Consider the following 27,994-nt stretch of genomic DNA (forward strand, 5'->3'; position numbering starts at 1 on the left):
TTCAAATATATTCAAATTTAATTCAAAGTGATCGTCTATAGAACAAAATACTTTCCATAATTTCGGAGCATCATGAACTCTTAACGCAAATTAATTATATTAACACTTATTTATCATGTATATACACAAATGATAATACAATATCGCAAAGTGAGTTCACAGGTTAAGCAAAAAGCCATGGAAACATTTGGACAGCAAGACCTCAACCTACATTTCAGACACCTGGTTTGATAAAGATAGTATGAATGAGTATCATCAGTATCATCAGTAAGTAAATTAACCATCAAATACTGTCACCTCCAATCACCCAGAGCATTACTTTAAAAAAAGAGCAGATCTGTTATTGCCTTAGTTTAAACTATTTTAAGAATTGAAAGTAAATCCCTTTTACACAACATTTTGTTAAGGACAGTGGTTAGCCTACTGTTTGACAACTTCAATGTTTTAGTTTTTTGGAAGCAGACCTAATTTACTAAGGCTACCAACAAAATGATAATGACACAAAGATGGCTTAAACATTTGCAATAAAATGACCTGAAATACACTGAGTTTGACACAACACTTTCAAAACGTCCATTGAACAAAATATACTTCACATTTAATTTGGGTTGTTAGGAACATATTTCACAGTAAAATACTGCCACCTTCTGGAATTTTAAGAATAATTTTAACCCCATCAATAAAGTGCTATTATCCACTCTTTTCAAACAAATTCCCAGTAGCAACATTTTTAGCTTCTCACACAATGATTATCACACAATTAAGTAAATAATCTCAATTCACCTAGTGGCAGTGATGGAGGCAAATCCTGGAATCAAAGAAAAGACACTCATGTAGCCCAAGGTAACAAACGTCCATGCTTTCCCTACACCAGAAATTAAACCAGGTTGGTTGCATTTTGAACAAGCTATGCTTTTTATCACTCCAACCTTAAGGCACAGTTACCATATGTTTGTGTTGCTTCACCAGATTGCTGTAATTACCCTGGTAGCAAGCCACACACAAAGCATCTCCACCACTGAAAGGGACACGTTGTCATGGTAACCATTGGGATGCTGTGTGTAAACAGCAGGGTACTGATGATAACCTGTCTATAAATGCAGTCAGTAGAGTATCTCACCAGCATGGACAGTTAATCTACAAAGAGTGCACACCTCTACCACCTGACAACCATTGTCTGTTCTGATACCTTAACTATAATTTAAGCTGTGATCTACAAGAACACACAACATGGTGCAAAGTATGGCTGTATATTGAAAAAATAAAGACATTTAAACATTCTGGTATTACAAAGCAATGTTATACTCTGCTTTAACAGACTAAGCTTTCAAATCAACCCAAGTCCACTGATTATCTTAACACCTCCCTGTACAATCATCACTAGGTGGTCAAATCAACCCCATTACAGCCAACTGGACCTCTCCAACTAGTACCTCAACCTGTCCCATGATCAGACTTGAAAAGAGAGAGATTATGAAGGTGTCACTGGAACATGATCCAGGGTGGTGGTTTTGTGGCCTGGTGGCACCTCATACTTGAAGACCACGCTGAAGAGCTTGCCCCCCAGCCGGTCAGCCAGCCAGGAGTTCTTGATGACAGCCATCTTGAGGCTCTCGCAGCTCAATACGGCGTAGTAGTTGGTGTGGATGGCCCGGCCCATGCCCTCGATGATCACCAGGTCTACATGGCGCTCTCGCACAACCCCAGCCAACACCTTGTCAAGACGGCTGTGGTGGGGAGAGAAATTAACACACATTTGGGAGGATTTACCTTCAAAATGTAACAGAAATTACTAAAGAAACTTTAAAATGTTTTTAAACATAGTTAACAAGGGTATGTTACGTTGAAATATAATGAACGCTTAAGAAATAAGAACAGACCTCAAGTCTAAGCAAGGAGAGCTGGAGCCACTCTGGACTAGCGTCAGCCTGTCCTCCTTCACAGCAGACCTGCAAAACAAATTAAATGGACATTGACATGCTGGTATAGGAAAACAAAAAAAACATATCATTACTATCCTATCTTTTACATCCATAAATGCAGAGCCAAAAGACTTAAATACTCACTGTATGACTAAATCCATTGCAGCTATTCTTTCAGTCAAGATCTGCAGCTCACTGTTTGTTACATCATTCAGAGCTGGGCTAGAGTTGCTGGCAAGGACAACCTGGAAAACAACATAGCAGGGGGTCAAAGGAAGAAAAAGGGAAATCTTGTTGTGTTCATAGTGTTTTATTAAATCCTGTGTATATTTGAAGGGGTGGTACAAGTGACAGCTTTTCAGATGATGGGAAGGACTGTGTAGCTTCTTACCTCTGTTCCCCTGCAGAGAAGTTCTCTGACAAATGGGAACACTCCAAGTATGATGTCTATTCCACTATTATCTACGAAAAACAATGCACACTTATGAGGTGGGCCCTGGAAAAGAAAGCCAGCAGGCATGGTATTCAATTACTGTTCCACAGCATCAAGTCATATACATCTTTGTGCCAAATCCTAACTTGAGATCCAGGCACACAACTTCTGTGGATCCTAAGTTAGGATGTGGCCCATAAACCAAATGCAGCTAATATAATAACTTTGAAACACTCCATCATCAGGAAACAGTTTAAATTCTTACCTTCAGTCTCTCGAGCCATTGGTCATAGGCATCCACAAGCCACGGCCGCTCTATGGAGAAAAAGGGACTATAATTAAGTAGCCTGTATAGGTTGCAGCAGCAGTATAAAATGCAGGACACATAAAACACATGTTTACCCAATAGGGGCTTTCATACCTTCCAACTGCAGTTTTGCATGTTCAAAGCCAAACTCCGGATCAGACTCCAGAACACTATTACAAGTGAAAATGTGAGCATGAGCGACATTCTTTGCTCATCTACAAACACATTTTCTCAAGAAAATTTAAATATACAGTAGCAGACGAAAGTTGACACACCTACTCCTTCCAGGCCTGTTCTTTATTTCTACATTGTAGAATAACAGTGAAGACATCAAAACTATGAAATAACACATATAGACGTAGTATCACGTAGTAACCAAAAAAGTTAAATCAAAATATATTTTAGATTCTTCAAAGTAGGCACCCTTTGCCTTGACAGCTTTGCACACTCTTGCCATTCAACCAGCTTCATGAGGAATGTTTTTCCAAGTCTTGAAGGAGTTCCCACATACGCTGAGAACTTGTTGGCTGCTTTTCCTTCACTCAGCGGTCCAACACATCCCAAACCATCTCAATTGGGTTGAGGTCAGGTGATTGCTGCATCAGATGACCTGGCATCCACAGTCTATCACTCTCCTTCTTGGTAAAATAGCCCTGACACAGCCTGGAGGTTTATTGGATAATTGTCCTGTTGGAAAACAAATGATAGTCCCACTAAGCGCAAACTGGATGGTGTATCACTGCAGAATGCTGTGGTAGCCATGATGGTAAAGTGTGCCTTAAATTCTAAATAAATCACTGGCAGTGTCACCAGCAAGCACCATCACACCACCTCCTCCATGCTTCACGGTGGGAATCACACATGCGGAAATCATCCGTTCAACTTACAAAAGACACGGCAGTTGGAACCAAAAATATAACATTTGGACCAAAGGACAGATTTCCACTGGTCTAATGTGCATTGCTCGTGTTTCTTGGCCCAAGCAAGCTGAGATGCAGCTAACTAATTAATTTATCCTCTGCAGCAGAGGTAACTCTGGGTCTTGTTTTCCTGTGGCGGTCCTCATGAGAGCCAGTTTCGTCATAGCGCTTGATGGTTTTTGCGACTGCACTTGTAGAAACTTTAAAAGCTCATGAAATTTTCCCTATTGAACAATGGACTGTCATTTCTTTTGCTTATTTGAGCTGTCCTTGCCATAATATGGACTTGGTCTTCTACCAAATAGGGCTATCTTCTGTATACCAGCCCTACCTTGTCATAACTGATCGTCTCAAACGCATTAAGGAAAGAAATTCCTCAAATTAACTTAACCTGTTAATTCCTGCTTGATAGAATGCCAAGAGTGTGCAAAGCTGTCATCAAGGCAAAAGGTGGCTACTTTGAAGAATCTCAAATATAAAATATTATTTTGATTTGTTTTAACACTTTTGTGGTTACTACATGATTCCATACGAGTTATTTCATAGTGTTGATGTCTTCACTATTATTTTACAATGTAGAAAAGAGTTGACTGCTACTGCATGTACACAAATACATACACAGAGCATTCGGAAAGTACTCAGACATTATAGCTTTATTCTAAAGATGATTCAATTGTTTTTGTCATCAATCTACACACAATACCCCATAACGACAAAGCAAAAACAGGTTTTTAGAAATGTAGTAAAAATAAAACCCTGAAATATCAAATTAAAATAAGTGTTCACTCTTTACTCAGTGCTTTGTTGAATAACCTTTGGCAGTGATTACAGCTTTGAGTATGATGATACAATTTTGGCACACCTGTATTTGGAGAGTTTCTCCCATTCTTCTATGCAGATCCTCTCAAGCCCTGTCAAGTTGGATGAGGAGCGTCAATTCACAGCTATTTTCAAGTCTCTCCAGAGATGTTTGATCGGGTTAAAGTCCGGGCTCTGGCTGGGCTACTCAAGAACATTCAGAGACTTGTCCCGAAACCACTCCTGTGTTGTCTTGGCTGTGGGCTTAGGGTCATTATCCTGATTAAAATGTGTACCTTCGCCCCAGTCTAAGATCCTGAGTGCTCTGGAGCAGGTTTTTATTTAGGATCTCCGTACCTTGTACATTCATCTTTCCCTCAATCCTGACTAGTCTCCCAGTCCATCCTGACTAGTCTCCCAGTCCATGCCACTGAAAAACATCCCCACAGCATGATGCTGCCACCACCATGCTTCATCGTAGGGATGGTGCCAGATTTCCTCCAGATGTGACGCTTGGCATACAGACCAAAGAATTCAAACTTTGAATCTTGTTTCTCATGGTCTTAGAGTCTTTAGGTGCCTTTTCGCAAATTCCAAGCGGGCTGTCATGTGTGTTTCATTGAAGAGTGGCTTCTATCTGGCCACTCTACCATAAAGGCCTTATTGGTGGAGTTCTGCAGAGATGCTTGTCCTTCTGGAAGGTTCTCCCATTTCCACAGAGGAACTATGGAGCTTTGTCAGAGTGACCATTGGGTTCTCGGTTACCTCCCTTATCAAGGCCCTTCTCCCTCGATTGCTCAGTTTGCCTGGGCGGTCAGCTCTACGAAGAGTCTTGGTGGTTCCAAACTTCTTCAATTTAAGAATGATTGAGGCCACTGTGTTCCTGGGGCCTTTCAATGCTGCAGAAATGTTTTGGTACCCTTTCCCAGATCTGTGCCTCGACAAAATCCTGTCTCGGAGCTCTATGGACAATTCCTTCAAACTCATGGTTTGGTTTTTGCTCTGACATGCACCTGTGAGAGCTTATATAACCAGGTGTACCTTTCCAAATCATGTCCAATCAATAACATTTTCCACAGGTGGAATCCAATCAATTGTTCTTCTGGAAAAGTCTCAATGTCCTTGAGGGGCCCAGCTAGAACCCGGACTTCAACCCGATCGAACATCTCTCCTGAAGAAAGCTGTGCAGCGACGCTCCCCAGCCTACCTGACAGTGCTTGAGAGGATCTGCAGAGAAGAATGGGAGAAACTCCCCAAATACAGTAGTGCTAAGCTTGAAGCGTCACACCAAAGAAGAATCGGTGTTGTAATCATGGCCAAAGGTGCTCCAACAAGGTACTGAGTAAAGGGTCTGAATTCTTATGTGAATGTGATTTCAGTTTTTATTTTTAATACATTTGCAAACATTTCTAAACCTGTTTTTGCTTTGTCATTATGGGATAGTGTGTGTAGATTTGAGGGAAAAAATGTAATCCGTTTTAGAATAAGGCTGTAACGTAACAAAGTGGAAAATGTCAAGGGGTCAGAAAACCTTCCTAATGCACTGTATATGACCAGAATTTTAGTCCTAATAATATCCTTCAAAGTCCCAAGTTTAGGAGTGCACAGAGTGCAGCCTCATTAAGACTCACTCCGATACAGCCTTGGCTCCCCAATCGAAGACGTTCCCAGCCAGGAGGCCCCTGACCAGGGCAAACTGCCTCTGCTCCCAGCTCAGCTCCCCCAGGGACTTAACTGCCTTCTGGAAGTACTTGAGGGCCATGTCGTTCTCCCCCTGCTTGATCTGTGGAAGGGGTGGAGACACAGCACTGAGACAACAGCTTCCTCCCACTTCTCACTGATGATCTACATTAGCAATTCATGCTAATCAAGGCAAGTGGACATGAAATTACATTAAAAGGCACACAAGACGACACTTGAAAGCTTCATCAGATGAACTACTCAACATTCAAGGTAAATCAATTCTAGAAAAAGAGTAGCATTAGAACATTTATTGGAACAGTGAACAACAATAGAGAAAAATAGTTTTATAGGAAAGAGCTTTAGAATCCACTCAAACCTTTGAGTATGGGTCAGGGAAGTTGAACTCGTTTAAACAGTGTTCTCTTGTGTCTAACAGACTTCTTACAGTGAGGGATCCATAAGCACTAGAGGTGAGAAGAGAATTACACTACATTAGCAGATAAACACATACAGATTGGTGAGGGAACAGTGAGAGTTCATCTACAAGAGTCACTCATCCACTAATAAGAGGCCTTTGGAGACCAGCATCTATAAATTATCAAGAAACCGTGTTATGCTCTAATTGGTTTAACAGCCTTTGAAATCTATCTGCAGCTGTGGCATTCAGATCCTGTGGCTCCCCTTACAAAGGCTGGTGGCGGAGGGTCTGAAGCTTGTGCTGGTACTTGTGACGGAACTTCTCTGCTCGTTCAGCGGCCTCTGGAAGATCAGGCTGGCTGGCAACAGCTCTCTTCACCACCTATCCAAAGCACATTGCCCAGATCAACTGTTTCAAAAGTGACCAGGATAAGGACTCCCTGTCAATGCATAATGCAATGTGTGTATATTGATTAATAGACCAGTGGCAGGTTCTCTGCCTCTTACCCCATCCAGGGCCTCCTCGAAGCAGTAGAGCCAGTACTCCCGTGCAAGGGCGTCCTCTGAGAGGTCCACTGTGTCTGGGATGTAGGAGGACGGGTCCTGCAGCAGGGGCAGATTCACCAGCTGCCTCTCCAGACGGTCCATCTCCAACATGTCAAACTGAAGCCGAAGAGGAGACAAACTGAGCACTGTACATAATGCAAGGCTAATGCATTCATGCACACTTAGACGGGTTTCCTGACAACGCCAGAGAAATGCACATCGCAGGGGTAAAGGGCTGTGTGGTATGATTCTGAATGGTAAGATAGCCAGCAACAATGACAAGAAGCTGCCTTGTCGGCATATCCGACCACGACTCCACCTTGCTCCTACAGTCCTATAGGCAGAAACTCAAACAAGATGTACCCATGACTAGAACATTCAACGCTGTTCTGACCAATCGGAATCCACGCTTCCCGATTGTTTTGATCACGAGGACTGGGAAATGTTCCGGGCAGCCTCAGAATAACATCGATCTACAGTTGAAGTCTGAAGTTTACATACACCTTAGCCAAATACATTTAAACTCAGTTTTTCACAATTCCTGACATTTAATCATTGTAAAAATCCCCTGACTTAGGTCAGTTGGGATCACCACTTTGTTTTAAGAACGTGAAATGTCCGAATAATAGTAGAGAGAATTATTAATTTCAGGTTTTATTTCTTTCATCACATTCCCAGTGGGTCAGAAGTTTACATAAACTCAATTAGTATTTGGTAGCGTTGCCTTTTAAAATGTTTAACTTGGGTCAAACGTTACGGGTAGCCTTCCACAATAAATTTAATTTTGGCCCATTCCTCCTGACAGAGATGGTGTAACTGAGTCCGGTTTGTAGGTCTCATTGCTCACACACGCTTCTTCAGTTTTGCCCACCAATTTTCTACAGGATTGAGGACAGGGCATTGTGATGGCCACCCCAATACCTTGACTTTGTTGTCCTTAAGCCATTTTGCCATAACTTTAGAAGTATGCTTGGGGTCATTGTCCATTTGGAAGACCCATTTGCGAAGCTTTAACTTCCTGACTCACGTCTTGAGATGTTGCTTCACGGTTGGGATGGTGTTCTTCGGCTTGCACCCCCCCGTAGTCTGGCTTTTTTACGGCGGTTTTGGAGCAGTGGCTTCTTCCTTGCTGAGCAGCCTTTCAGGTTATGTCGATATAGGACTCATTTTACTGTGGATATAGATACTTTTGTACCCGTTTCCTCTAGCATCTTCACAAGGTCCTTTGCTGTTGTTCTGGGATTGATTTTCACTTTTCGCACCAAAGTACATTCATCTCCAGGAGACAGATGGCCAACATTGTTTCTGTAACCAAGGCAAAGATAACAGAACTAAATAACTATAGCCCCGTAGCACTCACCTCTGGCATCATGAAGTGCTGAGAGAGACTAGTCAATGATCATATCACCTCTACCTTACCTGCCACCCTAGACCCACTTCAGTTTGCATACCGCCCCAACGGGTCCAGACGATGCAATCGCATGCACACTGTCCTATACCATCTGGACAAGAGGAATACCTATGTAAAAATGCTGTTCATTGACTACAGCTCAGCATTCAACACCATGGTACCCTCGAAGCTCATCATTAAGCTGGAGGCCCTGGGTCACAACCCTGCCCTGTGCAATTGGGTCCTGGACTTTGACGGGCGGCCCCCAGGTGGTGAAGGTAAGAAACATTGCCACTTCACTGACCCTCAAAACTGGGGCCCCACAAGGGTGCATGCTCAGCCCACTCCTGTACTTCCTGTTCACCCATGACTACGTGGCCATGCACACCTCCATCTCAATCATCAAGGTTGCAGACGACACAACAGTAGTGGGCTTGATTACCAACAATGACGAGACAGCCTACAGGGAGGTGAAGGCAATCAGTGTGGTGTGAGGAAAACAACCTCTCACTCAACGTCAACAAAAAGGAGATGATCGTGGACTTCAGGAAACAGCCAGGGGAGCACCCCATATCCACATCGAAGGGACAGTAGTGGAGAAGGTGGAAAGCTTCAAGTTCCCCGGCGTACACAGACAAACTGAACAGTTCCACCCACACACACAGTGTGGTGAAGGCTCAACAGCACCTCTCAACGTCAGGAGGCTGAAGAAATGAGTCTTGTCACCTAAAACCCTGACAAACCTTTACAGATGCACAATTGGGAGCATCCTGTCAGGCTATATCACCGCTTGGTACAGCAACTGCACCACCCTCAACCGCAAGGCTCTCCAGAGGTAGGTGCGGTCTGCACAATGCATTACTAGGGGCAAACTACCTGCCCTCCAGGACACCTACAGCACCCGATGTCACAGGAAGGCCAAAAAGATCAAGGACAACAACCATTCGAGCCACTGCCTGTTCACCTCGCTACCACCCAGAAGGCGAGGTCAGTACAGGTGCATCAAAGCTGAAACCGAGAGACTGAAAAACAGCTTCCATCTCAAGGCCATCAGACTGCTAAAAAGCAATCACTACCTCAGAAGCTGCTGCCTACATAGAGACTACCTAGTCACTTTAATAATGTTTACATATCTTTCATTATTCATCTCATATGTATATACTGCATCTTGCCTATGCCCTAGGCCATCGCTCATCCATGTACATATTCTTATTCCACCCCTTTAGATGTGTGTGTATTAGGTAGTTGGGGAATTGTTAGATATTACTGTACTGTCGGAACTAGAAGCACAAGCATTTCGCAAAACTCGCATTAAAATCTGCTAACCATGTGTATGTGACCAATACAATTTGATGTGGGGACTCATAGGCGACTCGTTTCAGCCAGTTGTATCTTGTTCTTGAGGTGTTTTGAGTAATGACATATCCATGCTAATATGGCTAAAATTCATTAGTAAGCTAACCAACAACTGTAACAATGTATTTGAGAGAAAACAAGTGCTTATTGTGCACATTTATGTTTTCAATAAATATTTGGAGGGCAAATATAGTTTACATATTATCAAAAGAAAGGAGGACCAAGGCACTCCATATAATTAATTAAAATGCCTATATTTGTATGGCATGTTCAATGGATTTATTTTTAATTTTTTAAATCAGACGCGTTACGGCTGCATGGCCTTCGCCAGGGAGTACAAAGAAATAATACAAGGTCCTCTTTGTAACAGCTTTTCAAATTAGCCCTAATTTGAAGAGGGAGTTTACATGTTGTCAATAATTCTTTGAACATAAGCCAACCCAGTCTGTTTTGCCCCAAAGTTGCGCACGCATCGGTTTTGTTGCTAAACAACCCAATAAAAGTGAAACGACTCCTTCAAACATAGCTAAACTCCAATATGTTTTCACTATGCCCCCTAGTGGTCAGTGAGCTGAGAATAGCATGTGTCAAACTGCACACTGTTAGTGGGCAGTGGACACACGCATCAACATTATAGTACCCAACATTAAAAAAATATAGTACACCACCTCACACCAGTCACATCCGTGCAGGGAGTATGTTTTCATGCACAATTTATAAGGTGAACAGACCTGCCTAGTATTCTCCACAGTGTCACACAGGTTGGTTGACTATAAGGTTGGTTATAACATGTTACAGCTCAATTTAAACCATGACTACATAGAGCAACACTTCAAAGGCTGTTATGCAATAAAGGAAAAGGCTGGCATATAGCAGTTACAATGCCACAGCTGTCTCTCTGAAACCTTATTTAACCCATTGTGAATGTGAATGCTTGGCAAGCTGGTAGCTACAAAGCCAGAATCATGAGGAAACATTTAGACCTAATCAAACCACTAAGCATGGAGAAGTACTTACGGAAAACTGAAGGGTTACAGTAGGTAAACAGAGGTAAGAGATTGTGGATATGAAGAGAAGAAATTAAAACAAAATGTTAGACTGAAAAGATCAACGAATGCTTCATACCAGGCCTGTGGATTTTAAAAGGACAGCGTTGGTGACATTTCCATAGAAAATATCAAATCCACAATCTCAGACTGAGAGTGGGGAGAATTGCTATAATGGTCAATGAAATGACACCAAAATTAAACAACAAGTGGGTTATGAGCGCACCCTGGTGGTCTTATGCTGACCTTTCAGTATTTTAACTTTTTCTTTTCCAATGGACTTACTGTTCCACTACGTGCACGTTGCATGGGGTTCAGGTCAGGAGAAGTACTCATAAGGCCAGAGCTCCCAGCATAGTTCTCCCCCCAACTGTACTGGTTAGGATCTAGATAAAGTGCAACAAATAACAGTGAATTAGACAAAATAACTTCCCATCAAGAAGAAAATCCTTACAAAACCTATGGTGTGATAAACTATGGATTCCTGTGCCACTTTCTTTCAAGAAGAAACTCCATAGATGAAAGCATCTTGACCTACTGTCTTCCTCTGCTCCCTTAAGGAAGGCTCCAATAGTCCCCAGATAGCCTTCATGCCTCAGGAAGAGTGCCTGGACTTCACCCTGCAAAAACACAATATAAAACTCCACTCAGATGGAACCATTTCCAACTAATTATGCTCATAGATTGCATCATTTAAAAGTAGCCTATCAGCCCAATACAATCAAACATGTCATATCAATGTTTATGTATCATCTCCACTAGGGAGGGGCACGGTTAATCGAATATCCGGACTTCGGAAATTCGAAAACTTGTGAGTAATATTTTTGTTGTTGAAGGGGGGCATTTTAACAATGAAAAAGCTCCAAATTAAAATTGTCCATGTTACATTGTTACACACAAGGACATGACATTTGAAATGCTTAATTTAATAAAATAAACCTTAAAATGTAGTGTTTATGTACAGCGCTGTTAGCTACTGCTGCTTCAGATGTCACGTGGCTTTGACAGAACATTGCTTACAGTTGCGCACTGTAAATGTAGCCTACAGTTCTGAGGACACATTGACTACGCAGACTACACAGATAGCCCAAGTGAGCTTTTTTCCCCCTCACTAATTGGTATTTTGAACAATCAGATCAGCTCGGAAAAAGAGCTGATGTGAAAAGATCTGATCTGCCTGTATAAACGCAGCCAAAGTTGTCGTTTTCAAGCTCATTTTCTCATCCATGGGCTATATGTTGCATTTTACACAAAGGCATTTTACCATCATTGCCATCCAGTCAGCCCTGACAAGGGTATGCCATTTTACCCACTTCAAATAGCGACTAGCCTACAGGTGCGCACCAACAGAGGGTCCACAAGACCTGACACAGATCAATGCAAAACACGCACCAAAAAACTTTTTCTATGATGGCTAACATCAGACTTCTCTTTCACTGCTGCCGTTAGCCTAGGCTACTGTTAGCCAAAAACTAATAGCACCCTGAAAACAAATGTGCACTGTCTGCTGTTGTAGCACTTGGCGTCATTCTGATTGGTCAAGAGAATAAAGCAATTTGTATCTCAGGATAAAGGGTATATTTGCATACTACTGTGTGAATAGTGCAGTTCAGATTTGATTGCTGCTTTTCAAGCTCTGAACTAGGCCCATACCTGATTATAGTCAGCTGCCATCAGATCCAGTTCTGTCAGTGCTAAATCTAGACCTCAATCAAATGTAACTGGATTGAGAAAGACATGCTTGTTAATGAGGTACAGTGTGGGGGGGGGCTTGCCTTGGTGAAGAAGTTGATGCTGTAGGTGATGGTGTGCATAGTGACAGGGTGTCCTCGGATGAAGAAACCCCCAAAGTAGACCCTGGTCAAGTTGTGGAGCCGGGCATAGAGGCAGGCCAGCTGCCCAATGTCATTGCTGATCATATGGAGCAGGCTCTTAGCCATATCTTCTTTAGAGAACTCTAATTCAGGAGGAGACAAAAGTAAAGGTAACAACATACAGCCAAGTGAAGTACCAGAAACATAACTCGTCAACAAGCCCAGGTCCCATTGAAGTACGTACAGTGTTGGTTTATGTATAGGTAGTTTGTGACCGGTATTATTGGCACTACATGATACACATGAATGACCTACGTGATACATATGAATGACCTAAGAGTGAATTAGTTGCTTTCTTTGCCATGGCTGGCTGCCTCGTCTACATTTCTCAACAGTAACAGTAACCAACCAGCCTACAGGGGACAAGGTCACAGTAACTGGGTAAGAGGTCATCAATCAGTTAGTGCTCAACAGGAATGTAGCCTACATTACAGTAGATAGCATGCCAGGGAGTCTGCTCCTGAAGACAGTACCATGAAAAACATGTCATGGGGTAAAGAGTAGAAGTACTGCAAATGCTCTATTCTCTTTACCTTTGTCAGGAGTAGCAGACTTTCCAAAGCTGCTTGCAATAAGGTCCCCAGTCAAGCCCAAGGACCCATAAGATCCCCCGTAGATGTCTTTGACCAACATGTCAACATTTGTGTGCTGCCCCTTCGAGGCCAACTGAAGGAGTTCATCAAACCTCTGTAGGAGGGGAGAGCAGGTCATGGGAGTACAGTAGTTTTAAAAAGAGACTTTTCACCAAGATAGCTATTTTGTAACCACCCTATTCAGAACAAGGGTTTAAATACACAGGGCAGTCTTCCAGATAATAAAAAGTAGCAGTAAGGTTAACTGGCAAAATAATAGGCAAGAACAAACAGAAAATAAAACTGTACATTTAAGTTAATTTGAATAGCTTGATCAATTAAAAAAGGTTATTGGGCTTGAAGTTTTTTATTATTATTACTATTTTTAAATTTGTCGGGCCCCAGCCGCAAACTCAGGCTCTGTGTGTAGTTAACCGACCCTCTCTGCCCAGTCATCACCATTTTACCTGTTGTTGTTTTAGCTGATTAGCTGTTGTTGTCTCACCCGTTGTTGTCTTAGTTAGCTCTCCAAATCAACACCTGTGATTACTTTATGCCTTTATGCCTCGCTGTATGTCTCTCTCATATGTCAATGTGCCTTGTATGCTGTTGTTTAGGTTAGTGATCATTGTTTTAGTTTACTGCGGAGCCCCTAGTTCCACTCATTATACCTCTGATACCTCCTTTGTCACACCTCCCACACATGCGGTGACCTCACCCATTATAACCAGCTTATCCAGAGATACAACCTCTCTTATCATCACTCAGTGCCTGAGCTTACCTCCGCTGTACCCGCACCCCACCATACCCGTCTGCACATTATGCCCTGAATCTATTCTACCACGCCCAGAAATCTGCTCCTTTTATTATTTGTCCACAACTCTCCAGGAGACCAGTTTTGATAGCCTTTAGCCGTACCCTCATCCTACTCCTCCTCTGTTCCTCGGGTGATGTGGAGGTAAACCCAGGCCCTGCGTGTCCCCAGGCACCCTCATTTGTTGACTTCTGTGATCGAAAAAGCCTTGATCATGCATGTCAACATCAGAAGCCTCCTCCCTAAGTTTGTTTTACTCACTGCTTTAGCACACTCCGCCAACCCTGATGTCCTTACCGAATCTGAATCCTGGCTTAGGAAGGCCACCAACAATTTAGAGATTTCCATACCCAGCTACATTATTTTCCATCAAGATAGAACTGCCAAAGGGGGAGGAGTTGCAATTCACAGCAGAGATAGCCTGCAAAGTTCTGTCATACTTTCCAGGTCTATACCCAAACAGTTTGAACTTCTAATTTTAATAATGAACCACTCCAGAAATAAGTCTCTCACTGCTATCGACCCCCCTCCGCTCCCAGCTGTGCCCTGGACACCATTTGTGAATTGATCGCCCCCCCCCCATCTAGCTTCAGAGTTTGTTCTGTCAGTTGACCTAAACTGGGATATGCTTAACACCCCGGTAGTCCTACAATCTAAGCTAGATTCCATCAATCTCACACAAATCATCAAGGAACCCACCAGGTACAACCCTAAATCCGTTAACATGGGCACCCTCAGACATTATCCTGACCAACTTGCCCTCCAAATACACCTCCGCTGTTTTCAATCAGGTTCTCAGCGATCACCGCCTCATTGTCTGTATCCGCGGTCAAATGACCACCCCTCATCACTGTCAAACGCTCCCTAAAACACTTCTGCGAGCAGGCCTTTCAAATCGATCTGGTATCCTGGAAGGATATTGACCTCATCCCGTCAGTCGAGGATGCCTGGTCATTCTTTAAAAGTAATTTCCTCACCATCTTAGATAAGTATGCCCCGTTCAAAGAAATGCAGAACTAACAGACATAGCCCTTGGTTCACTCCAGACCTGACTCCCCTTGTCCAGCACAAAAACATCCTGTGGCAGACTGCAATAGCATCTGTTCAGGGAAGTCAGGAACCAATACACGCAGTCAGTCAGGAAAGCAAAGGATAGCTTTTTCAAGCAAGCAGAAATTCCCCTCCTGTAGCTCGAACTCCAAAAAGTTTTAGGACACTGTAAAGTTCATGGAGAACAAGAGCACCTCCTCCCAGCTGCCCACTGCACTGAGGCTAGATAACACGATCACCACTGAAAAATGCATGATAATCAAACATTTCAATAAGCATTTCTCAACGGCTGGCCATGCCTTCCTCCTGGCTACTCCAACCCCAGCCAACAGCCCCCCCGCAGCTACTCGCCCAAGCCTCCCCAGCTTCTCCTTCACCCAAATCCAGACAACAGATGTTCTGAAAGAGCTGCAAAACCTGGACCCGTACAAATCAGCTGGGCGAGACAATCTGGACCCTCTCTTTCTAAAACTATCCGCCGCCTATTACGAGCCTGTTCAACCTCTTTCATATCATCTGAGATTCCTAAAGATTGGAAAGCTGCCACGGTCATCCCCCTCTTCAAAGAGGGTGACACCCTAGACCCAAACTGTTACAGACCTATATCCATCCTGCCCTGCCGATCTTAAGTCTTCGAAATCCAAGTTAATAAAACTGAACATTTCGAATCCCACCGTACCTTCTCCACTGTGCCATCCGGCTTCCCGAACCGGTCACGGGTGCACCTCGGCCACGCTCAAGGTACTAAATGATATAACCGCCATCGATAAAAGACAGTACTGTGCAGCCATCTTCATCGACCTGGCCAAGGCTTTCGACTCTGTCAATCACCGTATTCTTATCGGCAGACTCAATGGCCTTGGTTTTTCTAATGACTGCCTTGCCTGGTTCACCAACTACTTTGCAGACAGAGTTCAGTGTCAAATCAGAGGGCATGTTGTCCGGACCTCTGGCAGTCTCTATGGGGGTACCACAGGGTTCAATTCTCAGGCCGACTCTTTTCTCTGTATATATCAATGATGTCGCTCTTGCTGCGGGCGATTCCCTGATCCACCTCTACGCAGACGACACCATTCTGTATACTTCTGGCCCTTCCTTGGACACTGCTAAGTAACCTCCAAACGAGCTTCAATGCCATACAACACTCCTTCCGTGGCCTCCAACTGCTCTTAAATGCTAGTAAAAGCAAATGCTAGTAAAAGCAAACCCGCCCGCCCGACTAGCATCACCACCCTGGACGGTTCAGACCTAGAATATGTGGACAACTATGAATACCTAGGTGTCTAGCTAGACTGTAAACTCAACTTCCAGACTCATATTAAACATCTCCAATCAAAAATCTATTCTAGAATCGGCTTTCTATTTTGCAACAAAGCCTCCTTCACTCACGCTGTCAAACTTATCCTAGTAAAACTGACTATCCTACCGATCCTCGACTTCGGCGATGTCATCTACAAAATAGCTTCCAACACTCTACTCAGCAAACTGGATGCAGTCTATCACAGTGCCATCCGTTTTGTTACCAAATCTCCTTATACCACCCACCACTGCGAACCGTATGCTCTAGTCGGCTGGCCCTCGCTACATATTCGTCGCCAGACTCACTGGCTCCAGGTCATCTATAAGTCTATGCAAGGTAAAGCTCCACCTTATCTCAGTTCACTGGTCATGATAACAACACCCACCCGTAGCACACATTCCAGCAGGTATATCTCACTGATCGTCCCTAAAGCCAACACCTAATTTGGCCGCCTTCCCTTCCAGTTCTCTGCTGCCAGTGACTGGAACGAATTGCAAAAATTTACTTATTTCTTATTTACTTATTTCTCTCACCAACTTTAAACATCAGCTATCTGAGCAGCTAACCGATCGCTGCAGCTGTACATAGTCCATCTGTAAATATCCCACCCAATCTACCTCATCCCCATACTGTTTTTATTTTATTTACTTTTCTGCTCTTTTGCACACCAGTATCTCTACTTGCACATCATCATCTGCTCATTTATCACTCCAGTGTTAATCTGCTAAATTGTAACTATTCGCTCCTATGGCCTATTATTGCCTACCTCCTCATGCCTTCTGCACACATTGTATATAGACTTTCTTTTTTCTACTGTGTCATTGATTTATTTAATGTATTATTGGCTTGTTTATTGTTTACTCCATGTGTAACTCTGTATTGTTGTCTGTGTCACACTGATTTGCTTTATCTTGGCCAGGTTGCAGTTGTAAATGAGAACTTGTTCTCAACTGGCCTACCTGGTTAAATAAAGGTGAAATAAAAATGTTTTTTTTATTTTTAAGTCTCAGCATGGGGGTGAGGAGGGGTTTTACCTTTGTTTTTGTGAGCAGTGCTCCAAGGCCCCAGAATGTCCCCCCACCTATGGAGCTTCCTCCAACACGCTCAAATGTATCCTCTGATTCAACCTGTTTGGAGAGAAAGATTGTTGAATTAATGGGTAAGTCTACATAGGCCACGTCACACCAGATCTGGAGTGCCAGGCATTGGTACCTTGAAAATGGACACCCCTGAGCCGATGTTGATGAGCAGGTAAGGGAAAATGTCAGGGTGAGTGTTCTGGAAGCGGAACTCAGAGTCTGCATGCTTGGCATAGACAAAGGCCTCATGGGTGATATTCCTCAGCACAAAGTTGCAGCCCTTGATCAGGCATGTCATTTCATCCTCCTTGTCCACCCTAATCAAAACAAAGAATAGCTACATTATAATAAGCAAAACCTTCTACTGGTCATAGGGTCTTTAAAAATAAAAAAACTCACCTGAGTTTCAGTTTCTTCTCTATGAGATCTTTAAACTTGTGAGCCCCTCCACCGGTGGCTTTGATGACTTTGGTGTCAGTGTTGACCAGGTGTTCTTTGATAAAGTCCAGGCAGGTTTCGATATAGGCATTTTCAAATTTGATGAAGTGAAGGCGAGACGACACCTCCTCCTGCATAGAGATCTCATAGAGGGGGTCACCCTCAGTCTCCTAGTAAAGAGGAGAGACACAGTTAAGAGACCAGGCCAGCACTGCAGATCACCAGGGCAACCTGAGTGGTCTCAGTAAGACCTTTTAAGTCTACACCTTCACTGTCCCAATGTACAAACCTTTTTGATAGGGATGCACGATATCGGATTCGGCCAATATTAGCTAAAAATGGCAACATCAGCCCGATGTCTAGTTTTACACCAATGTGAAAACCGATGTCAAAGCTGACGTACATACCTATATAAAGTAGGTAGATGACGTAATGACGCCATGAAAAATATAGCGCTACATGTGCAACACAGCATTCCTAATCTAGCCCACAATGTCTGCTGTGTGGATCGAACAGTCAACAAGTCAAGCAGTCATTTGAAATAGTAAGAATATTTCAGCGAGACAACTCAAAGGGGAAGTCCATTAAAGCCAAGATAATGGAATTCATTGCCCTTTTCATAACAATCGACAAAAATCAAACTAGGCAAGTTTAAGAACTTCTTATTTTCAATGTTGTGTATGATGTTGGCCTGTTACGCCTGCCTCTCTCTACTGCTGCCTGTTAGTAAGCCAAGGTAAGTTGCTAGCTAGCATTAAACTTATCTAATAAAAAACAAGTCATAATCACTAGTTAACTACACATGGTTGATGATATTACTAGATATTATCTTGCGTGTCCTGCGTTGCATATAAATCGGACTGTTTTGCCAGCAGCTCTTCGTTGTGTGTGGGAAATAGTCCTATAATTCCTAGAACTACAACCTTAACTTCTTACCTGGGAATATTGAAGACTCATGTTCTGAGCAAGGAACTGAAACGTTAGCTTTCTTACATAGCACATATTGCACTTTTACTTTCTTCTCCAACACTTTGTTTTTGCATTATTTAAACCAAATTGAACATATTTCATTATTTACTTGAGGCTAAATTGATTTTATTGATGTATTAAGTTAAAATAAATGTTCATTCAGTATTGTTGTAATTGTCATTACAAAAAAAATATATATATATATATATATATACATACACACACACACACACACACACACACACACACACACAAATAAATGTATTCTTTTTTAAAGATCTATACAAATAAAATAATTAATAAAAAAAATATATACACACATTTTTTTATTTTATTATTTTTAAATCGGACGATTAGACGGTATGGGCTTTTTTGGTCCTCCAATAATCGTTGTTGAAAAATGATAATCGGTCGACCTCTAATGGGCATCACTGCTATTAACTTCACTACTGACATTTGGACCAGTGATGTCAGCGCCATGAGCATTATGAGTCTAACAGCACATTTGTTCTACGAGGATTTCCTACTGACTAAAGCTGTATTGCATGCTCAAGAATATGCTTGTTATCATACCGCTGCTGCCATTTCAATGGCATTTGAGAACGTGTTTGAAAAACTTGCCCATCTCCATTCGAACAACTGACTCAAGAAATACAAGGACCGCTACTTCGATGCAGACAAGAAACAGAGTTTACGTGAAAACTTCACTGCTTGATATGCATGAAGCAATCATCTATTGGCTTCTCTCCAACTAAAACAAGCTTGATTAGATTATGTTTCTGTAGCTACACACATGTTTTATCAGGTAGACCCATCAGAGACCTCAGACAAGAAACACAGTTCAGTCTGCTTCGTCAACCAGGCCTAAACACTGTAATAACACTTCATAGCTGAGCACTGGCAGCAAATCCCTTTATCCCCTCATTGAGCACTGACAAGACATTTGATGTTATTGTTGCTGCGTAAATGGCTTAAATAGTTGGACATAAGGGGGGGGGGGGTAAGTCTGTCCTCCGTCCTTTCGTTGTTCCTCTCTCCTCCACCCTTAGTGACTCGGAAACTGATAAGTGGTCGAGTGGTGTCAATTCGTTAATAGCACACGGAAGATGATAATCCACTCCTCGATAGCCTCATTTTGGCGAGGAAGCACAAGTGTATCTAGCTCTCAAACTCTAGGAGGCATTCTGCCTTCACCCTAAAGTTTTCTGCGATTAGAGTTGACAACGATTGGCTCATGTCATCTACAATCCCGATGCTGTGTTTTAATGTTTAGAAACCTCAATAATCCTCCCTTGAAATTTGGCTTTTGAAACATATGGCCGTTAACTTTTATCAGCGAGAAAAAATCTTTCAGATAAAAAAAGCTCCTGACCACACCACCCGCGTGACCGCGTGCGTGCGTGAGCATTGCAAAATAAATGTACACTCTACACTGCATATGGAAAGTATTCAGACCCTTTGACTTTTTCCACTTTGTTACACTACAGCCTTATTCTAACATGGATTCAATAGTTTTTTTCATGCGTCAATCTACACACAATATCCCATAATGACAAAGCAAAAACAGGTTCAGAATATTTTGCTAATTTATTACAAAAACTGAAATTCCACATTTACGTAAGTACTCAGAACCTTTACTCAGTACTTTGTAGAAGCACCTTTGGCAGCGATTACAGCCCCGAGTCTTCTTGGGTATGACATTACAAGCTTGACACAACTGTATTTGGGGAGTTTCTTCCATTCTTCTCCGATGATCCTCTCAAGCTCTGTCAGGTTGGATGGGGACCGTTGCTGTATAGCGATTTTCAGGTCTCTCCAGAGATGTTCGAGTTGGTTCAAGTCCGGCCTCTGGCTGGGCCACTCAAGGATATTCAGTGACTTGTCCCGAAGCCACTCCTGCATTGTCTTGGCTGTGTGCTTAGGGTTGTTGTCCTGTTGGAAAGTGAACCGTCACCCCAGTTTGAGGTCCTGAGTGTTCTAAACAGGTTATTAATCAAGGATCTCAGTACTTTGCTCTGTTAACTTTCCCTCGATCCTGACTAGTCTCCCAGTCCCTGCCACTGAAAAACATCCCCACAACCTGATGCTGCCACCACCATGCTTCACCGTAGGGATGGTGCCAGGTTTCCTCCAGACATGATGCTTGGCATTCAGACCAAAGAGATAAATCTTGGTTCCATCAGACCATATAATCTTGTTTCTCATGGTCAGAGTATTTAGGTGTCTTTTGGCAAACTCCAAGTGGGCTATCATGTGCCTTCTACTGAGGAGTGGCTTCAGTCTGGCCACTCAACCATAAAGGCCTGATTGGTGGAGTGCTGCATAGATGGTTGTCCTTCTGGAAGTTTCTCCCAGCTCCAGAGAGGAATTCTGTCAGAGAAACTTAACATTTTCTTTTTAGAAAACAATTTCTCGCTGATATGAAAGACACACTATATACACAAGTGGACACCCCTTCAAATTTGTGGATTCTACTATTTCAGCCAAACCCGTTGCTGACAGGCGTATAAAACTGAGCACACAGCCATGCAATCTCCAAAGACAGACATTGGCAGTATTAAGGCCTTACTGAAAAGATCAGTAACTTTCAACGTGGCACAGTCATATGATGCCGCCTTTCCAACAAAGGAAAGGCCTGCAAGAGCTGCCACGATCAACTATAAGTGTTGTTATTGTGAAAATAAATGTATAGGAGCAACTATGGCTAAGCCGCAAATTAGTAGGCCACACAAGCTCACAGAATGAGACCACGGAGTGCTGAAGTGTGTAGCACATACAAATCATCTGTCCTCTATTGCAAAACTCACTACCAAGTTCCAAAGTGCCTCTGGAAGCAATGTCAACACAAACTGTTCATCTGGAGCTTCATGAAAGGGGTTTCCATGGCCAAGCAGCCACACACAAGCTAAGATCACCATGCGCAATGACAAGCATCGGCTGGCTTTTGTGTAAAGCTCGCCACCATTGGACTCTAGAGCAGTGGACATATTTGTCTGGAGTGATGAATCAGGCTTCACCATCTGGCAGTCTGAAGTATGAATCTGTGTTTGGCAGTTGCCAGGAAAACACTACCTTCCCCAATGCATAGTGCCAACTAAGGTTTGGTGCAGGAGGAATAATGGCCTGGGGCTTTTTCATGGTACAGGCTAGGCCCTGTAGATTCAGTGAAGGGAAATCTTGCTTCCAACTTTGAAGCAACAGTTTGGGGAAGGCCCTTTCCTGTTTCAGCATGACAATTCCCCCGTGCACAAAGCGAGGTCAATACAGAAATGGTTTGTCGATGTGGAAGAACTTGACTGGCCTGCACAGAGCCCTGACCTCAACCCCATCAAATACCTTTAGGGTGAATTGGAACACCGACTGTGAGCCAGGCCAAATCATCAAACATCAGTGCCCGACCTCACTAATGCTCGTGGCTGAATGGAATCAAGTCCCCGCAGCAATGTTCCAACATCTAGAGGAAAGCCTTCCCAGAAGAGTGGAGGCTGTTATAGCAGCAAAGGGGAGACCAACTCCATATTAATGCCCATGATTTTGGAATGAGATGTTTGACAAGCAGGCAAACATTTTAAAAACATATTCTACTTAACCTTTATCTATTAAGTGTTTTTATCACTTTGTATATTAATTTTGGGATTCCAACCAGTAAATGTCATTTGCCTGGTGTCGCGCGATTGGAGCGTTATGGTAGTTTCAAGATAACTGGGAACGAGGGTTGCAAAGGGTTGGAAATTTCTGGTATATTTTCAGAATTCTTAACAGATATTATTCATGGGAAGTTAAGCCCTGGAATTTGGGGCATTTTTGCTTAAATTCATAAAAAAAAAAAAATTTAAGTTATAAACTAACAGTGAATTTTTTTTGTGGGATACACAAGCCAATTCTAGGTCTTGTGGCATGCTTTGGTTAAACTATCCCCAATTCAATGGAATTGCAACCCTCCGCAAGCACAGTGATTTCCAAGAGCTTGCTATTGAGCCCACTACTACTACACTGTCTGAGCCAAGGACTACATGCTTTCTGGTAAGTTTTGATTACAATACTGGGTGGGGTGAATATATTTTATATGACATACATTATTTTTTTTGTTAACTAGTAATTTCTGCTAGTTCATTTTTGCTGTCATGTGGGTTTTAGCACGCCTGCTAACTGAGGAGAGTTAATTCACCTGTTTCCATACAGGTTTCATTTTTAAAACATGTATCTTACAAGGGAGTTTTTTAATCTGCTTAACTATTTATCTGTACATGGAATTGTATTTATTTTTTCCCCTAATATTTACATGAAAATGCCACAGGCACTATCTGATGTGTGGAGACATTTCACTCCAGCTTATGTAGAAGGAAAAGCTGTGTACATTTGCAAATAATGTGAAGAATGCAACAAAGATGCAGAATCATCTGGCCAAGTGCATAAAGTTCCCTCAGCGCTCACAACAAGCAACCTCTGACAATTCTCCATCTACTCGAGGTGAAAATTATGAATCAGACACCTTATCGACAGCTCATGGTTATCCTGGAATAATTTGTTTTTTGACTCAATGGAGGAACGTAGAGAAATGCTGATGGATGTCTTTCTCGAGCTGTGTATGCAACTGGTTAACCTCTGATGCTCACAGGCAATGTGTATTGGAAGAGATTTCTGAATGTTCTTCGCCCAGCATACACCCCTCCAACCAGACATGATTTATCTACTCAATTGCTGGATAGAGTTCAAGTGAAGGTCAAGAAAATCATAGACAAAGCAGACTTGCAATCATCTTTGATGGGTGGTTGAATGATCAAGGAATAGTTAACTACATCATCTCCACCCCTCAACCAGTATTCAACAAGAGCACAGACAAGGGACAGACACACCGGTCTCTACATTGCAGATGAGCTCAAGGCAGTCATCAATGACAGACCACAGAAGACATTTGCACTGGTGACAGACAATGCAGCAAACATGAAGGCTGCTTGGTCTAAGGTGGAGGAGTCCTACCCTCACATCACACCCATTGACTGTGCTGATCATGCATTGAATACGCTCCTCAAGGACATCATGGCACTGAAAACAATGGATACACTCTAAAAGAGAGCCAAAGAAATGGTTAGGTATATGAAGGGTCATCAAGTTATAGCAGCAATCTACCTCACCAAGCAAAGTGAGAAGAATAAGAGCACAACATTGAAGCTGCCCAGCAACACCTGTCTGGGTAGTGTTGTCATCATGTTTGACAGTCTCCTGGAGGGGAAGGAGTCTCTCCAAGAAATGTCCATATCACAGTTTGCCGATATGGACAGCCCCATCAAGAGGATCCTCCTGGATTATCTATTTTGGGAGAGAGTGGTTAGCAGCCTGAAACCTATAGCAGTAGCCATTGCACGGATTGAGCGAGACAATACCCTCCGGTCTAATGTTCAGACTCTGCTTTCAGATGTAAGAGAGGACATCTGTACTGCCCTGCCCACTTCACTGTTGCTCCAAGCAGAGGAAACTGCAGTTCTAAAATACATCAAAAAGCGTGAAGACTTCTGCCTGAAGCCCATACATGCCGCAGTGTACATGTTGGGCCCCAAGTATGCTGGCAAGAGCATCCTGTCTGGTGTAGAGATCAACAAGGCCTATGGTGTCATCACTACCATGTCTTGCCACATTGGCCTAGATGAGAGCAAGGTTCTTGGCAGTCTGGCGAATCACACTTCCAAGAAAGGACTTTGGGATGGAGATGCAATATGGCAGTCGTGCCAACATATCTCATCAGCCACCTGGTGGAAGGGACTTTGTGGATCTGAGGCTCTTTCCCCTGTTGCCTCCTTCCAGCAAATTTGAGGCTTTTTGAGCCTGACAACAATCCATCCTCAACAAGGTTGGAAAGTGACAGTGAAGATGAGGCCTCAGTCTGATGTTCAAGAGGTAGACATTGAGGAGGTCCAGAGAGAAGACATGGAAGCCTGAGAGAAAGACACCCAAAGCTTTAGTGTCAAGACTATCATTTTACAGATGTATGTTGAAAATGTTTTTGGGAGACACGATGGATCATTGGGGATCATTCAATATTCCCTTTTGTTGTTCAGTGAAATCATCCCATGTGAACAGTCAACTCAATTAAAGTTCAATTCGTAACTACATTTTATATATTTTTTCCATTGGAAGGATTTAGTCATTTGCAATGTCTCCATATGATATGGTAAATATAGCCAATGCAAAAAATCTCTACATTTAAAATGGTATTAATATTAATTTGCATACATTTCTGTTAATTCCCATATATTCCCACAAAGTTTACACCTCTGAACATCCCCCAAAATGTGCAACCCTAATCATGACATAAGTGATCTTGACGTCAAAGCTCTAGAAAAAGATTTCTAAAGATTTTTTTCCCAGTCGGAAGTCTGAGATGTCCCAGTTCCCACTGCTTAATTTCAAACATGCACATTTTTAAAAACAGTCCCTCTCCTCAATTATCTTTGACCTTTTTCAAAAGGAAAGAGGACACAGGAGTTGAGCAAATCTAACAGGGAAAAGGCCAAGTATGTACCGTAAGTCCTCTGCTCCATTGGACCTCCGTGCTACAACCTGGTTTTAGAGCATTTTGTATTATTCTGTACGTAAATCCAAGACACTACATTTAGTATGATTTGTTATGTTTTGTATGGTATGTGTTAATTTGTGGATGATCATCACACGTCATATGATATGTTACGATTTTCTGTCTAACGTTAGCTAGGCTAGGGGTTAGGGTTGAAGCAAATTTATGCTTGACCATGCAGCGGCTTTTGGGGGTTAGGGTTAACTAAAAGGGTTAAGGTTAGAGTTAGGGGAATGGTTAGTTAACATGCCAAGTAGATACAAAGTAGCATAAAAGTAGTAAGTAGTTGAAATGTTTCTAATTAGCTAAAATGCTAAAGTTAACCATGATGAGATTCGAACTCGCAATGTTCCCTCTAATTTGTTTTGTCACTGAGTAAATTTCAGGTCTGCTGAGCACCAAATTGAACATTGTGAAAATTCTGTGCAACTTCTGGCGCGCGATTGCTGTAAACACCTTAGGTTGTACTGAGCTTTAAATTAAAGTTATAACAGTTATACTGTGGCTATTTGATCATAATGTAGGCCTACCATCAAAAAGCAATGAAGAAAATGCATCCCATGACATTTTAACATGGAAATAGCTGTTCTATCATTCCGCCTACAGTAACAGCCAATGTGTGGTGTTCAATGTAGGTCTACATTCCATGAGACTTCTGAAAAAAACAACATGCAGGGCTTGAGATTAACCTGTTAATCCACTTTTCTTTCAGACAAGGAGGTGACTGAAAATGTGTTATTTGATGCAAGAAACCACTTAACAAAATAAAATGCACCATTACTCCCATACTACTACTTAGCTTATTCAAACCCGTCTCAAAATACAACACTGGCCCTTTAAGACAAAGAAAAGCTCTTTACATGACTCGCTTTTCAAAGACCTCTAGAATTGCACATGTATTGTGCTCTTGTAGGAAGCAACCACTTCCCCATTGCTGACTACAAATTATCCATAACTGTTAAAATTCACTTACTAGCAAAGGATATGAACAGATGTGCACACGTCACATAAGTAGCTCTCGCTTTGATCACAAAACAAGTGCATCACCTCATGAACGCTCATGCTGTGAAAACAGTCCAGTTCAAAATAAATGGCACAGATCATACTGCAGCACTGATTGTTTATGGCACACCGGTCTGCATAGAGTGCGGACCTGAGTCTTGCCTGTCAATGCAATAGAATCCTAAGCCAATGCTTTCTTCATACAACAAAATCTCTTGCATAGTGTGTTTTGATATGTTGCATTTAAAGTAGCTAATATTGCGTTGATTCGATCACAATTCCCACAGTAAAGGAACGACAATAGTATAAACTAACAGGACAAACTCTAAAAAGTTGAGTGAAGTTCAATCTAGTGTTTCTCTGCATGGCTGAAGTCTCTTCTGCGTGGTAGTCCCTGGGGAGGTGGTTGCATGTGTGCAGTTTAGAGGGAACATTGGTTGCTAAACGTTCCTGTTATATGGCCACCCATCCACCCCCAACGAACCACCCTACTTTCGCTTGAGTAACCATCTGTCTTGTGTAACCAAATTCTGGGTGTCCCGGTTGTACATTTATTATGTTGCGTCTAGTCTGACACCAGGCTGAGTGTACTGACAGTGTTCCAACGTTTATGTATACCACCTACCTTTGCAGTATGGTCGAATGACCGTACTTTCGCTACTTTGTGTTGAACAGTGGAGTAATAGGCGAGTTTCGTCAGAGATCCACCTGTGAGGAAAAACCGTTGATAATTGATCGTAGTAGCTACCTAGTTAGCATGGAATAACATGTCAGACACTGTTGACAGCACAGCCAGTTTGGCTCTGTGGTAAAAATTAGCTAACTTAACTAGCTAGACAGTTAAGAAAACTGCAGCTAAATTGGCCCATAAAATTTGTAATTGCCACTAGATAACATGTATGTCTGTAGCAGGCTTGTGGCGCGAAGGTAAATTCGCAGGAACAGGTACTTAATTTAGTTAATCTAAACACTGCAGCGTTAGTTAGCCAGACAGAACGACAACACGTCGCTGCTTGCTAACCTCTCGTGAATGCCTGGCTGTGTGTGTTGTCAAAGTAAGAAGCCAACTGAATATATTCAAGTAGTGATAGAAAAATGCATCTTAGTGTATAACATTACCTATGTCTATTGCGAACCTCTTTGCATTTTCCAAATTCCTGAAGATCTCGTCGGGTGGGAGAGTTATGCTTTTATCCATGCTGTGACTACTGTCCACTCTTTCACATCCCGCCGCCATCTTGGAAGTAGACATTGTGCGGATTCGATTACGCTGAGCTGCGGGGCACAATGACTATAGCCCGTGACGTGAACGGGCAGGATGAGCGCCTGTCTGAATCGAATGCTGTTCTGCGCCGCTCGTAACCTGGTTGACTTGACCCACTTGACCACAGCTCCGTCATGTTGTCAACAAGGCAGCATGGTGAATCGTCCATGGCCCGGCTCCACCAGGCGGCAAAATGGTTCTTAGACCCCTCAATAGAAAAGTTTTAGTTTTATGTCCCTATAT

General features: G+C 42.6%; 1 protein-coding gene across 1 annotated transcript; it reads right to left on the minus strand.

Moving 5' to 3' along the window:
• Positions 1–27,907, minus strand: LOC118400219 (4'-phosphopantetheine phosphatase-like). The gene is made up of 19 exons (XM_035796864.2): positions 27,607–27,907; positions 27,113–27,195; positions 17,907–18,115; positions 17,641–17,824; positions 17,463–17,555; positions 13,226–13,379; positions 12,594–12,775; positions 11,357–11,438; positions 11,104–11,204; positions 6,988–7,143; positions 6,750–6,862; positions 6,440–6,527; positions 6,012–6,163; positions 2,777–2,832; positions 2,621–2,670; positions 2,314–2,418; positions 2,067–2,167; positions 1,881–1,949; positions 1–1,727 (listed from the first exon to the last, which is right to left on the minus strand). Exons 1-19 carry the CDS (start codon positions 27,737–27,739, stop codon positions 1,472–1,474), a joined length of 2,367 nt encoding a protein of 788 aa, XP_035652757.1. The 5' UTR covers positions 27,740–27,907; the 3' UTR covers positions 1–1,471.
• Between the last annotated feature and the right edge of the window lie 87 nt (positions 27,908–27,994).

The sequence above is a fragment of the Oncorhynchus keta genome, chromosome 21 (genome assembly GCF_023373465.1).
Source record: "Oncorhynchus keta strain PuntledgeMale-10-30-2019 chromosome 21, Oket_V2, whole genome shotgun sequence".
Taxonomy (NCBI): Eukaryota; Metazoa; Chordata; class Actinopteri; order Salmoniformes; family Salmonidae; genus Oncorhynchus; species Oncorhynchus keta.

What these genes read in the sequence shown, in the direction of transcription:
- LOC118400219 (XM_035796864.2), bottom strand. Translation starts at nt 27,739, where the DNA reads ATGTCTACTTCCAAGATGGCGGCGGGATGTGAAAGAGTGGACAGTAGT. An exon ending in CATTCGACCATACTGCAAAG is followed by an intron (nt 18,116 to 27,112) that starts GTAGGTGGTATA and finishes CCTCTTTACTAG; the next exon opens with GAGACTGAGGGTGACCCCCT. An exon ending in GCATCAACTTCTTCACCAAG is followed by an intron (nt 11,439 to 12,593) that starts GCAAGCCCCCCC and finishes GTGTTTTTGCAG; the next exon opens with GGTGAAGTCCAGGCACTCTT.